General features: G+C 44.4%; 1 protein-coding gene across 4 annotated transcripts in view; it reads right to left on the bottom strand.

Moving 5' to 3' along the window:
- CSMD2 (CUB and Sushi multiple domains 2) overlaps positions 1 to 15,273 on the bottom strand; it is a 592,849-nt gene that overhangs the window by 181,834 nt on the left and 395,742 nt on the right. For all 4 annotated transcript variants that reach the window (XM_070594988.1, XM_070594992.1, XM_070595001.1 and 1 more), the window contains 2 exons: positions 9,906 to 10,075; positions 272 to 428 (listed from right to left, as the gene is read on the bottom strand). In XM_070594988.1, the coding sequence (XP_070451089.1) occupies positions 272 to 428; positions 9,906 to 10,075 (327 nt within the window). The remainder of the gene's footprint in view (positions 1 to 271; positions 429 to 9,905; positions 10,076 to 15,273) is intronic.

Raw genomic sequence — 15,273 nt, 5'->3', positions numbered from 1 at the left:
AAAGTTGATTATTTTTAAAGTATTAGAGAGTAAAAGATACAGAGTGACTCTCAACTCAGTTACTACTAGTTTAAGCCAGAGAGCTGTATGCCAAGTGGCAGCTTATCCACATTACAGGCACAATGTCTTAGAGGAAACAACCAGCTAAGCATGAGCCAGTTAGAGAAAAACAGACCTGTGAAGTGATGGGTGAAGTCCTGAGCTCAACCTCCCTGTTTGTGGAACCAAGGAAAGCCTGATGTGTCGTCCACTTGATGCAAGAAACACTTACTGGAAAACTGCAGCTCAAAACCCTTGCTGGTGTTCTGAGCATCAGTGATGAAATCAAGCCACAGACTGCTGGATGTGCTGTTCAAGGTCACCCCCATCATCTCAGAGCGGCTGAACACCCCCAGCAAACGGGCGGAGTTGTTGTTGCCATCATAGACCTGGACACAGGAGAGACCCCAACCCAGTGTCGTCAGCACAGCCTTGGTTTGAACAATAGCTCTCACCCCTCAGCCCACATTGCCAGAGTTTAACACCCATTAAAACTGTTAGAGGGGCAGTGAGTCATCAGATGCAAGGAACATGGCAGAGGGGAGCTAGCAAGTAACAGCAGTGATCGGCTCCTCTCGTCTCCACTTGTTGCCACTTCTGCGCCCGGCCCATCTCAGTGAGAATCAGTTTCTAGGAACCGGTTGCTGTTCTAACCTTTCTAGTGCCGATCTGCTCTTGTTCCTTCAAACCCCATATGGCGCCAGCTTACCCCTCAGCAGCCTGGGGAGGCCAGGTTGCGGCTGCGTGACTGCCCAAGCCATCTGTTTCTACACACAGGCAGGCAGTGAAAGCATTCGACATCTTTGCATCGCTAAACACTCAATTCCATCCTTCCAGGAGATGAGAAAACTCTCCTCCTCCTTGACCCCACCCCACTGTGACAGTGGCCTATCTCTACCTCCCTGTTGGACACGGCCCCTGGGGTCCAGGCAGGATGGAGTTAAAATGACCAATGTGTCATGTGTCACGGTCCCTTTCCCTTCCCCAAGCTCAGCCTCTGCCCTTCCCTCCTAAAATGAGGGCTCCGGCAAGGGCCTGCTGGGCTTGCCAGGGGTGGGACTGTGCAGGCATCTGGCTTGCCCGACTCCCATCTGTCCCCTGAACTTCTGAGCACCAGCAAAGACAACAATCGTCAGAATAATGAACTGGCTCCCCAGGTTTCGAGGTTGCTGCTCCTTTCTAGATAATTGTACAAATAACAACAGAAGTTGTGACTGAGTGAAGGACCCCCTGGTGCTTTGGTAAATATCAAAGACGGGATCTATGGGTGGGTGATGAACATTTGTGCATGGCACAGGATGTGGTGCCAGCTGCCAGCAAATTGGAACAATATTTCCATCCTACTATTTATGAAGCAAAGCTTTCTCAAAGAAGCTATCCTTCAAGCTAACAGTGCTGTATATTACAGAGATTTGTTGAGGCCCCTGGGAGCCTCAAGTCTGTTTCCAGATCCCATGTGCAATTGCTTTATGTCACTGATAGACTGAGAGAATTCCAGAGTTCCGACAGAAAAAGAGATATCAGTTCAAAGAGTTCAACCTATTGATTCATCCAAATTGTTCTAAAAATCTTTTACCCATTACAATATATATTTGAATTAATTGATCAAGGCATTAATCATTACCACTTGCTAACATGACAATAAGAGAGACAAGCAGACATCATGCACTTTCTGATGGAAGACACATCACTACCTATGGAGTCATTTTGCTGAAAAAAAAAAACAAAACCTGAGTCAGATCAAGCCACTGGATCCAATTTCTAAATTACAGGAAATACAGAGGATGGAGGAACGTATGAAATGATACTCTTGGAACGTGGTCAGCAAAATCCAGAATGTGAAAAATTCCACTGGACAAATGACCTGATTCTTCAAGAAATAAAGTACAAGTCGGGGGAAAAAGAAATGGAGGCAGAAATCTACAGATTAAAAAAGACAGGAGGCAATGAATCCAATGTGTGGACATTATTTGAATCCTGATTCAAATAAACTGCAAATTTAAAAAATATTACGACATTTATGAGATAATTGGAAATTTGAACACTCACTGGATAAATGATGGTGTTAAGAAATTATTGTTAATTAATAAAAATATAATGGGAACAGGACTTTTTCCCTTAATTTCAAAGCATAACTCATCCTACTTCATTAAGAACAAAAATGTTCATTATGATAAAATATTCATTGCAGAAAACTTATAAAACAGAAAAGCACAAAAAAAATAAAAGCAGTTTTCAGCACTCATAACATTTTGGCCACTTTCTAGACTTTGTTCTATGCATATCTTTCCTTATATATTTCTTTATTGTTTTAATAAAACCTAGATCAAACTATAGATACCATATGGTAATCTGTTCTTTTACTAAAAATAATGTGTATATTTTTTAAATGATTAAGTATTTTTTCCCCAACAGCATTTAAATAGCTGCAGGAATTTCCATCATGAAATTAACTCTACACACAGTCTGATTATTCACACATCATTGTCCACACAAGAGGCATCCAATAAATGTATGATAAATACATAAACCAATGCTTTCTTCTAGTACTTTTGTCCTTAAATCTGCTTGAAATTTATTTTGGCATATGATAATAAGATAAAATACTGCCTTTTCTCCCTGGTTGATTAGCCATCTAACCAAACTCTGCTTATAAATATTCCATCTACTCCCAATTTTAAATCCATCTTTCTCACATATATAGTTACATATATTTGGTTTTGTTTGTCAACTTTCTATTCTATTGCATTCATCTATTTGTCTATTCCTGTGCATGATCCGTACTTCTTTAATTACTATAGCTTGATAGTATATTTAAATAGTAGGGCAAGTCCTCCCTCATTTGTCTCCTTTTAACCTGAAAAAAATTATTCTCCCATATGTGTTCTTCTACATAAACTCAAAAAGAATTTTCTCTAATTAAAAATGACAACCCCTTGGGGCTGGCCCCGTGGGCCAGTGGTTAAGTTTGCATGCTCTGCTTCAGTGGCCCGGGGGTCACTGGTTTGGATCCTGGGCGTGGACCTATGCACCGCTCATCAGGCCATGCTGAGGTGGCGTCCCACATGGAAGAACTAGAATGACCTACAACTAGGATGTACAACTATATACTGGGGCTTTTGGGAAAAAGAAAAAGAGGAAGACTGGCGACAGATGTTAGCTCAGGGGCAATCTTCCTCAAAAAAAAAAAAAGTGTTAAGTATAAAAAAAAAACCTTCCAAAGAACCCAAATGAACCCAAAACACTCATGTAATTCTGACTGATTAGTAATAAATGTATGGATTGATTAGAGGAAAAAATACATCTATATGATATTGTATCTTCCTATCCATATACATAGTGTCTGGTTTCATTTAATCAAGCTGTCTTTTGCATCTCAATAAAATTCTGTATTGTTTACTGGGTATTTTTATATTTTTGATTGCTTTTGGGAATTGGGCCTTTGTATACATTTATTTCCTAACAGAATTGCTTGTCTATAAGAAAATTGCTTTGACGGTCCAGTTCATTATCATGTACGAGTGATGGGAGTATCTCTCTGAGAAATCCAAGAGAATCTGCACATCCACTGCATCTAATCATCTTCTCTAGTAGATGTTTTTATTTTTTCAGCTTTATTCACGTATAATTGACAGATAAAAACTGTATATATTTAAGACATACAGCTTGATATTTTGATACATATATACCATTACATCTAATAATACAGCCCAGCAAGATGGCTGGCTTCAAAATGAAGATGCTAAACGGATAGCGTTTTACAGTTACGGACAATCTGAGCACCCTTATGCACAGCTCTGAGTGTCTGCACACGAGTGTCCCTAGGGCGTGCATCTAGTGGGGAGAAGCGGGTGGCAGGGAAGGCACATCTTCAACTTTGTCAGATATTGAGAGATTGCTCTCCCAAGAGTGACACCAATTTAATCTCTCACTAACAACATATGACAGTTTCATTACTTTATGTCTTTGCCAATACTTGGCATTTTCAGGTATTCTAATTTTTTCCCAATTTGATACATGTGAAATGGTATCTTGTTTTAATTTGTATGTCCCCGACAATCGCTGAGGTGGAGCATCTTTTCATATGATTCTCGACAATTCTACTTTCCTCTTCTGTGAACTGTTGTTCACGTCCTTTGTTCATCTATGAACATGAAACCTCCCTGCATTTATTTTAGTTTTATGTCCTTCGAAATACAGATTTATAATTTTCTAAGGAAAGATTATGCACCTTTTTTTAGGCTTCTTCCTAGGTGTCTTATAGTTTTTGTTTCTATTCGAATGAGATTTTTTTTCCTGATTATGTTTTAATTGGTTGGAGAAACACCAGCAGCTTTGTTGAATTGTCTTATTGGTTCTGATAGTTTATCAGTTGATTCTTTTGTATTTTCTAAACAGAAGAGACAATTTTATATATTCTTTCCTAATTTTTATTTATTTATTTTTTTAAAGATTGGCACCTGGGCTAACAACTGTTGCCAATCTTTTTTTTTTTCTCCCTGCTTTATCTCCCCAAAACCCCCTGTACACAGTTGTATATCTTAGTTGCTGGTCCTTCTAGTTGTGGGATACGGGACGCCGCCTCAACGTGGCCTGATGAGCTGTGCCATGTCCGCGTCCAGGATCTGAACCCTGGGCCAATGCAGCGGAGCGCACGAACTTAACCACCTGGCCACGGAGCCGGCCCCTCTTTCCTAATTTTTATAGTTTCTTTTTTTTCATATAATTGTAATGGCTGGAATCTGCAGTATGTTGACTACTATTGGTGACGGTAGAGCTACTGTCTTGTTCCTGACTACTGGGAATCCCTAGGAAGTTGTCACTAAGGCTGATGTTTGCTATAGCTATTGGTAGGAACATCAGATTAAGAAAGTTCTATTCACAGTTTTATGAGATATTGTTAAGAATCACGAATGAGCGCTGAATTTCATCACACAATGTTTTGGAGTCTATTAGCCAGATCATCTATTTTTCTCTTCTAATCTATTTATAGGATATTACGTTGAACTCTGTGAAATAGCCAATATTTGACCAGCTTTTGACCTACAAAAATGGCAGTTCCATACGGTTTACCCAATAAATAACATTAGAAGCTTTTCTAATGTTGACACATCCTCACATTCCTGGAATCAATCTCACTTGGCCATTTTTGTTTTAGTACACAGCTAGATTCAATGTGATCTTGTATTTTGGATTTTCAGATCTACGATCACAAGAGAGAGCGGCCTATCATTTCTGTTCTAACACTATCCTTCTCCTCTTTGACGTCAATGTTTCCACTCACCTCATTTAAGCGAAATGAGTTGGGAGATGGACCTTAATATTTCTCTTTTCTGAGACAGTTTGCTTATTGCATGGATTAACCGTTCTTCGAAGTTTTCTGAGTTTACTTGTAAAACAGTCTAGGGCCTGGGGCCTTTCAGAGAGGATATGGAGGAATTCTAATTTTTTTAATGGTTATTGGTTTATTCAGCTTTTTATTGTTTCTTTCTATTTGTACTTTTTATCTATGAAAATTTCCATTTCATCTAAGCTTTCAGATTTTTTGGCTGACAATTGTGCCTAAATATTTCCTTATTATTTTCATAATATCTGCCTTATCTACAGAAGACTATATTCCTTTGTTCATTCCTAAATTTATATATTTGTGACTTCTTCATTCCTTGATCAGTCCTGCCATGTTTGTCTATTTTATTACTTATTTTTCAAAGAACCATTTAGTTTTGTTGATAATTGCGATTATTTTCTTTTTTCAGTCATTTTTGCCTTTATCTTTAAAAGTATCTTTCTCCTACTTTCTTTGGATTCATTCTGCTATGTTATTCAAGACCTAAATTATTATTTATTTTCGACCTAGACAATATGTCAGAGACTAACAGAGGTATATTAAAATCTTCCACGATGATTGCAACTTTATTGAAATTTTTTACATTTCTAGCAGTTTTTATTTAATTTATTCATGCTACGTTATTTGGCACATAAAGTTTACCGTGGATTGATTTTACATTTTATTAATATAAAGGAACCTCCTTTTTCATTCCTTATGAGCTATGTGAGAAGCTCTCACATTTATCTTACAATGAGCTGATTTCATTTTTCTGTAGTTTACCACCTTCCATTCATTGCCCCCATTGCATTTTTTAATTGGGTGATCATGTTTTTCATCTCTCTTCAATCTTTCCTCATCTCAGATCGCTCTGTTTTCATTATTGCCTATTTTTGTGCCATAAATATAATATTCTCTCAAATCCTGTTAAGAATACAAATGAGGAGGTTTTAAGTTCTTTTCTTTTCTTTGTTGCTTACAGAGGGGCAATTAGCTCTGGCTCCTCACACGGGTCTCCTTCTTCTGATCTACTGAATATTTACGCATATCCAGTTAATTTTCCTGTTAGCACACCATGACAGAGGAGGCATAAGCATGGAGAATGCAGATACCTAGTATTCTGTTAGAGGGAGCGGAAGAGCTACGCTGGAAGAGGCCATAGCAGGATCTTCTCCTGCTCTTGGTGCTAGAGTGAGTGTGTGTGTGCATGAGAGAGAGAGAGAGGGATCATGGCAGCCTCTTCTCTAAAGAGCCTGCCCACTCTTGTTAGGCACGAACCGTGGCATTGCCCTGCTTTACCTGGCCTGCCAACAAAAGCCAAAGAAAAGCCAGAACGTCATGTTGAGAGGACACTGTGGCTCTGTGTGGTCTCTGAGACCTCGTGCACTTCCAGAGGAGCTGGTAGGCCTGAGATCTGGCTCCTGCCAATGGTCCCGTGTGTGTCCTTGGCTCCAGGCTCTGCTGCTCTGAGCTGAGTGGTCTTAGATGCATTTTGCCTTGAGGTTTCTGGCCCTCAACCCACAGGCAGGATTTCACCTCACTTGTGTGAACCATAGTTTGATTGGGCCCTTTCTCAGTCTGAACCTTTTTTTGGGAATTCCATTTGGCAGAAATTCCTTTAGGGTGTATGTGAAAGGCACCCTTGCCTAATTTCCAGTGCTGAGACCACATCCCCCTGTTTTTGTGTCCCTTTAGTCATTTCAGGGGGAGCCTTTTGAGGATGCAGCTATACACACATGCTTCACTTGCCATCCTGAACTGGGTGTTGTCTTTCCAAACCACTGCACTTACAGGCCCTTCCTGTCGTGCTGATGTCAGGGGCCAAAAGAAAAGAAACCAGGTGGTTCTGGGAGATAAGCTGGAGTACGTGAGGGGAGGAGGTTTAAGAAATTTGCAGTTATTAAAGTAAGGAACAGATTAAGGGTCACAAACACAAGTTCGTCATTTCATGGGTCAGAAAGACAAGACTGTATGGAAGGCCCAGGGCTTGGTCAGATGCATGAAATAGTGCATCTTGGGAGATGAATAAGGTGTGGAGGAGGGGACAGGTCTCCTTGTCAGGAGTTCAGGTGTGCATGGGGGCTTCTTCGGAGGGACAGGCAAGTCCTCGGGATTAGGAATACGCCAGCTTCTGGCAGATGGGCCAGTTACACCAGGATAAGGGCAAGAAGTTTGTGGAGGTGACTTGGGTGCCCTGGGCTCCTCCTGCACAGGTTCCTGTGGAGGTAGGCCAGAGTGACAGATTTAAAGAGCAGGGCCCCTGCAGCTGACAGTGGCCACAAGGCGGTTCTGAATCCTATTTGGGAAACTCTAATTGTGAGTTCTTTTTAGTTCTGTATCTATTCGTGCCCCAGTTTCCCCCTCAGGGGGGTAAGGTCCTGAGGAGAAGAGTGAGGACAGGAAGGGGCTACATGGTGTCCCCCATTTTATAGAAGTTCTGGTGGTCATGGGGTCCCCTGAATGGCCTTTCAGCCAGGTCAGAGCCACAGCCCAACCTTCTGGGGAGGAATACAGAGGCCTGGACAGGAGGAAGAGGCTCTTTGTCAAGAAGGTCAAGCCCAATATGAGAAGGCTGGTGGCAGGCCAGCTGGGCAGGGGGCTGCAGAGACAAAGTCTGAAGCCTGGAAAGGCCCCCTACCCGCGCCCCGCTAAGAAACACAAGAATTCATGCCCTCTCCCTACTTCCCTTCAGGACTCCCGGGGCCCTGCATCCCACACGAGCCCTCCCTGACCTCTGACCACATCCCTCCTTCTTACCCTGAGTGCCTTGGAAAGTCTCTCGTCTGCCTGTTCAGCTGCTCACCCCATCCTAAGAACCCTGGCGGAACCCTGACGGTGCAGTGGGGGTGCACACCGCCGACTAGGCCTCAGGTGCTGCTCTGATCTCTACCACCTGGTGAGGAAGCTCAGGCACCAGCCTACTCCACGTGGCCTCCAGCCACCGAGGAGGCCGTCTGCTGGTTCTACCAGGCCACATGCATAGAACCGCTGTTCATACTCCCTTCAAAACCTGAAAATTGTAAGTTATGCCTCAAAAATGCCTTCTGCAGGATTAACAGCAGCCTTCACCCAACAAGCACTAAGGAGAGGACGTCGCTCTGGCCCTGCTGTCCCCAGGTGCATCCTCTGAGGCTCTGCTGTTGATGAGGAAAAAATCGGTGGAGAGAGGAGAGGTGAAGGGAGCTGGCTGAAAACACGGCCTTTGGAGAGGGTAAAGCCATTGTCTACTGCTCCCTTCTAGAGAAACACACTGCTTTTCCTGTGTCTGGGGCGTTCAGGGGTTGAAAAGTGGAGCTTAAGAAGCCAATGATGGAGTCTCGGTCCCCACGGGGCGCATTGCCATATTCTGTTCCATTTCAGGCACACCCAGTCCCAGTTGGTCATCTCATAGGTACATCTTCTTAGGTTCAAGGACAATTAGGTAAGAATGAGAAATGCCTTTCAAACACACACACACACACACACACACACACGTACATACACACCCCAGAGAACACATGCCCCAGAGGGCAGGTCAGGAGTACCCTCAGTGCACAAAAAGCACAGGACACCAATCATATCCTAAGAGAATCCTAAAGCATGGGGATTACTTAATGGTTTCTCTTTGGATTTTCCAGAAAACTGACCTATTGTTTCAACTTTTTCTGATGTCAAGACTTCTCTGGCTACAGGGAATAAAACTGTATTAGAATATGGTAAGAACTTTTCTTGGCCTAGGAAGGAAATGGACATATTCTGTGTGAGATTTGTCTTATAATCCATTTTAATAAGGCAGCTCTTTGATAAATTCTCCAGAGTCAATTCTTTGATTGAATGCATACGCATGCACCACACGTTATCGGAGATACACACTTAATCACACACACAAAGAAATACAAGTTATACACTCAGTGTCCCTCTCTATAGCTCTTTCTATAACCCAAGTCCTGTCGCTTCTTTCTCTTACATACATCTTTACTCCACTGCCACACATAAGCCATCACCATGGCGCACTGAAGCTAGCGAAAGAGCCCACTAATCTATGAAACATACGCTCAAAACATACACAAGTGTACACATACAAAATACACCGAGACAAGTATGCACAGACACAGAGCCACCAAACCACATAAATTCATACACACAGATTCACACACATGTGGAAATATAGGTATAAAAGTATCTGTATCCACACATATCTATACAAATGCACACACGTGCACACAATCTATGAGCTCTTCACTAACCAAGTGGATGGTCAGAGTTCACAATGGAAAACCTGATCCATTGATCGCTCCAACTGAATTTACTGTTATTTATTATTCAGTCAACCCATACTCACTCGCATATATATTTGAGAGCAGACTCTAAAGCCACCTTCTTAGACGCTTACATACCCTTCTCTTTCAGGTTCTCACTTTCTCCGAGATGAGTAAGGACAATATCCCCGGACTCAGGAGGGAAGAAGGTGGGGGTCATTCACACAGAGATAAATGAGTGAGTGCTGACCACACTTCTGCAGACTATAACATACATACGTCACGACATCGATTGGTTTTACCTTGAGGACATCTCCTTCAGAGAGTTCAAACGCCCTGGCTTTCAGCTGAATGCCCTTCCCCGGCTGGGTCTGGATGGAGTAGATGCATTCGTGGTTGTTACTGTAGTTCACAGGAAAGTTGGGGGATAACAATGTGCCCTGAGTGCCTGTGACTGAATTCCCGCACTCAGCTGGAAAGAAAATCACAATAATCACAGATTAACCCCCATCAGCTACATCCAAAAAACAGCTCACAGCGCTGGAGAACTTTACAAAAGTGGCAAGTTATTTTCCTCTCTACCTGCCAGACGGCCTGTTTATCTGTCCTTTTGTCTGCCTGTCTACAGGACTGCTTATCCAAGTTTTATTTTTTTAACACCTGCCCACCTGTAGTTCTGCCTGGTTTCTTTATCTCTCTCATTCTGTTTCTCTGTCTCCCTCCTGTAGAAATAGAAACTAACCCGCCAGGTACCCTTTACTGTCACAGAGTTATGGCGCAGCCATTCCCCACACCTGTTCATATAGTATCATAGCAACAGAAATGACCGAGGAGGATGTCAGGGGAGGATGCAGGCAGCCGAGTGAGGAGAGATGAAGCCTTTCAGTATCAGAGGATAGAAACTAAGAGGGGAAAAGATTGAATAATAATTGCTAGTATCTTCTGAGCTTACGAGGATTATTTCGGTCATTAGTCAAAACAACCAACACCATAAGCTCGGCACAATTATCATCTCTGTTTTAAAGATAAAGAGCCCAGTACTTAGCAATTCAGATCAAGCCTCTCAATTCATGAAGAGGAGGAGACTGAGAACTCAATCTTCTTGGTCCTGGAATTTAGGGCCTCTGAGGCTCTGGAGGAAGTTTTGGTGTAGACCCAGAGAAACTGTTTCATTCAACAGCTAAGGAATTCACACCCTCCTCTCGAAATCTGTTTCCCCTCCTGCAGAATTAGTCATTCTTTCCCCATCGTTCCTATACCTTTATTTATAGCAGTTATCGCATTTTACTTGACTTATTTGTTGACGTTTCTATCTCCTCCACTGCACTGTGCATCCTTTAGGGCTTGATTGTATTTCTCTATCCCCAGCACCCACTCAATGCCTGGGCAGGGTGGCCACGAGCAAGTGAAAGGGGGAGTAACCCAGCGGCAGGGCATGCACTGCAGCTGGCTCCCCAGGGTCTTTAAGAATTGTGAAGCCTCTCCCTGGGCTTCCCTGTATCAGAGCATCTACCATAGCCCACCCTGATTGCTTGTTACTTGCCTGCATCCCCCACCCAAACTTTGAGTTCCTTAGGGGCTAGGGTCATGCTTAATGAATCTATGAATTTCCACGGCTTAGCCCAGATTGTCTGCAAAATAAATATTTGCCAAATGAATGAGTGAATGAGTATGAAGGACACTGACCTTAGAAGATGTACAGTCCTAAAAATAATTCGGCTCTCGGAGGATGTAAATACACGTCCAGATGGCCGGTCTATTATTTGCCTGGACATATGGGGAGTCTGGAGCATGTCTTGAATCTTTGAAGTTGATGCAGGCAAATCTGCTTTCTCCAAACTATCCCTCAGTGTCTCTATTCTAGGTACAGTTGTTGGCTGGAAGGACCCTGAGGTCAACCAATGGGCCATTGATTTAACCATATATTCAACCCTAACTACCAGACCCTGAAGCCTGCTAGGCCGAGGCAATGTAGACGGAGCATGTGATACAAGAACACTCAGAGCTGAGTCTCACGTGGGCTGAATGTTCTCTTGTCCCCAAGACAACAGAAACTTTATATGTCCTACCACCAAGTCCCTGCGCCTTCAATGGGCTCTACTCCCTGGGCTTCCAGTTCAGGACCAGCTTTCGTTTCCTAGAACTTCACATAAGCCATTACTACAGACTGAATGTTTGTGCAAATTCATATGTTGAAGCCCTAATCCCATGTGGGATGGTGTTTGCAGGTGGAGCCTTGGGAGGTAGTTAGGTTTAGATGAGGTCATGAGAGTAGAGCCCCCGTGATGCGATTAGTGCCCTTATAAGCAGAGGACTTGACTAGAGCCTGCAATCTCTCTGCCGGGTGAGGATGCAAGAAGGCTGCCACCTGCAAAGCAGCAAAAGGGTCTTCACCAGACACTGAATCTGTTGGCACCTTGATCTTGGAATTTGCAGCCTCCAGAGCCATGAGAAATACACGCTTGTTGTTTAAGTCACCAGTCTATGGTATTTTATTATTATTTTCTTTTTGTGTGTGTGTGCTTTTTCTCCCCGAATCCCCCAGTACATAGTTGTATATTCCAGTTGTGGGTCCTTCTAGTTGTGGCATGTGGGACGCTGCCTCAACGTGGCCTGATGAGTGGTGCCATGTCTGCGCCCAGGATCTGAACCCATGAATCCCTGGGCCGTCGAAGCAGAGCACACGAACTTAACCACTCGGCCACAGGGCCAGCCCCTGTGGTATTTTCTGACAGCAGCCCAAAGTGACCAAGAGAGCCACCGTTTGTCCTGGAGGAGAAATACAGCTTGGCTGTACCCTAAACTCAGCCTGTTTGCAAAGCATCCAGATGTGCATAATGAACGCGCTGAGCTGGGGCATAAATTGAAAGAGAGAGTGGTGGACAGGCATCCTGGGGGCTGCCTTTAATTTAGGTAGATATCTTTGTAAAGTGTGTATATTTTCTGGGTGTCCTCAGATGAGGGTGGGAATTTGGGGGGTGGGTGCTGAGGGCTGTGCACGTTTAGACATTTATAAGTCAGTCTCATCACATGGGCAGCACTCTGGAGCAGCCCTCCGTTATCTCTGGGGTCACACACGATTTCCTTCCATCTAGGGAGGGGCATGTGGTGCAGTGGGGTGAACATGGCTTCAGACTCTGAACCTCCGTCTCTTTATCTGCCTTCATTTGGACAATAATAGCGTCCACATAAGACCATAAAGAATAAATGTTTGAGATTTTATGATAAAATAGGTGAACATATGGGGCATGGTTAGCACATAGTAGGCCCTCACCAAATATTATTCCTCCTTTCTCTCTCCATCGCTCTATGCGGCTTGCCTGCTCCCATCTGGAGCTCTAGCTGCCCGTTCTCTGGGACTGGCAGGAAGCCCGTTCCCAAGCTGTCTGACATTCACAGCAGCCTCACCGTTCCTGATGCCTCTTGCCCTCTGCTTGGTTCCCAAAACTTGGCCTCCCTTAAACATGGGCTTTGGCACATTATTGGACCCCTTCCTGCCCCTGGTTTCCTGCACAAGAGCCATATGCTCATCTCTGCCCCAGCATGACCGTCTCCTCTTTCCCACACGCCCAGCACCCTTATGAGGAGGGAAACGGGGCTGATGGCTTCAGATGGGGCCAGGCCTTGGCCAATCACCAGGTCCCCCGCCCCTGCCAGGGCCTTTGTCCTGGGCACCAGGGAGGGTACAGGAGGGTGGAGGGACACGGTGCTTGTTTCTGGGAGCGTTTCCAAAGGAACAGGGGAGGTGAGCAGATGCACTGAAAAGCCAAACACAAGAATAAGTGGAAACAAATAAATGCTCCAGAGAAACAAACAGTCATCTGCACAGGAAGGTGCTGCCGCTGATTCAGGCATCTGTGACTTCTGTCATCCCCATCAGAAGAGGTCTCCTAAGGGCAGGGGCTGTGTCACCCATCAGTCTGGGGCACTGGAGGCAGAGGGGCAGGTCTTCTCCATCACACGGGGGCTCCCAAGGACGGGACCACGTCTCCTCCTGCAGACTGGGTCCTCTGGGGTCAGGGCTGTCTTTTCCACATCAAATTCAGGGGCCTCTGGGGTCAGGGGCTATGTGACCCCGTCACACCATGAATTAAGAGCCTAGGGCTGTTCATCTCCTCATCAGCTGGGAATGTTCCTGGTAACACTGTGTAGGCTAAGTCACCCAATTTACACGTACAGTGCACGTGGCAACTGGGAGCAGCCCCCGGGTGGGCATTCCCGTGATACCTCCAGCCCGAGGCTCTGTTGCAGGGCTGGTGGTAATTAGAGGTGATTATAATTGCTGTGCGTTATTAATAACATACGAAACAAAAGACAAATGTAATAATGAAAATATTGTGAGGTGTCATGAACAAACCGTAATTGGAATAATAAGTTAAAGAACGAGTTTATGTAATGAGATCAATGAGGCAAGAGCTTGAGGAGTGTGTATATCTGTGGTTCTGGGTAATCCCATTTAAGAAAAATTTTCCTGAGAATCACTTGGCTGAGGACATTTTCCGAGGGAAGAAAAGACCTGCTAGCAGCCAGAAAGAAATTCATCCTACACAGGGGAAGTTATGTGTGTGTCTGAATATGTACCTGGCTTAGGGTGGGGGCGATGCTCTGGGCGATGGTTACAGGAAAAAGGATAAAATTTGGGATTACTTAATGGGTCAAAAATGGAATTCTGCATCTATTCGTCTTAATGTGTCCTCCCTGAGATGGTAAAAGGTTATTGGTTATCCATAAATAACAAAAAGAGTTATTGGCAAAATGATGATAATTATACGGCACCTCATGGTTTATGTAAATAATGTCATCTAATCTGGAATAAAGCCCATGAACTGGATATTATCTTGGTTTTACAAATGAGGAAGCTGGGGCTGAGGGGGTTTGGTGGCCTCCCCAAGATCTAACAGCTGGTAAGTGGTAGAGCAGGGACCCGATCTTGGGCCTGTGTGACTGTGCAGCCCCAGCCCAGCCAGCCTGTTTACGACCGTCCTCTGCAGAGAGCCAGGGCTGCATGGAGTTGACTCAGGCAAGGCCGACATCAAACATGGGCCCCCGTTCCAGTCGGGGCACTGCTGCTTCTCTCTGTTTGGTATATGGGGGTTCTCTGTGCTGTTTCACGGTCAGCACGAGTTCCATGGCTAACAGCGAGCATGGTACAGACTCCACGAATCCCGCCTGGGTTCCATTCAGCCTGCGTCGCAAGTAGTGAGCAAGCAGAGCCGTGAACCTTATAAATGAGGGACAGCTAGCAATTATCGCTGCTCCCTGCTTCCGACTCCCACAGCTACCCCTCCAAGCTCGTCATCTACTGTTCTCCCTGCTCCTTGCTCCAGCCCGGCCCCCGAGCCGTTCCTCAAACATCGAGCAGCCTCACGGCTCAGGGCCTTGGCACTCTCTTCCCCTTTTCCCAGATATCTGAGTGATTAACTGCTAAAATGTCACCTCACCAGAGAAGCCTTTCCTGACCACTCTCTATAAAAGAGCAACCCTACTTCCAGCACTTTCTAAGCTGACTTGATTTTTCTCTGTAACCCTCAACACGGCCTGACACGTTACACATCTTTCTGTTTACAGCCTATCTCCCCCCACCTGAATGTGAGACCACGAGTCGGGAGACTTTCTCTGTTTTGTTCACCTCTGTATCCCCAGTACCTAGAAGCAAGTCTGACATCAATG

The sequence above is a fragment of the Equus przewalskii genome, chromosome 2, assembly GCF_037783145.1.
Source record: "Equus przewalskii isolate Varuska chromosome 2, EquPr2, whole genome shotgun sequence".
In the NCBI taxonomy this organism is placed as follows: Eukaryota; Metazoa; Chordata; class Mammalia; order Perissodactyla; family Equidae; genus Equus; species Equus przewalskii.
The sequence above is the reverse complement of the archived record's forward strand: the minus strand, read 5'-3'. Positions and strand labels throughout refer to the sequence as shown.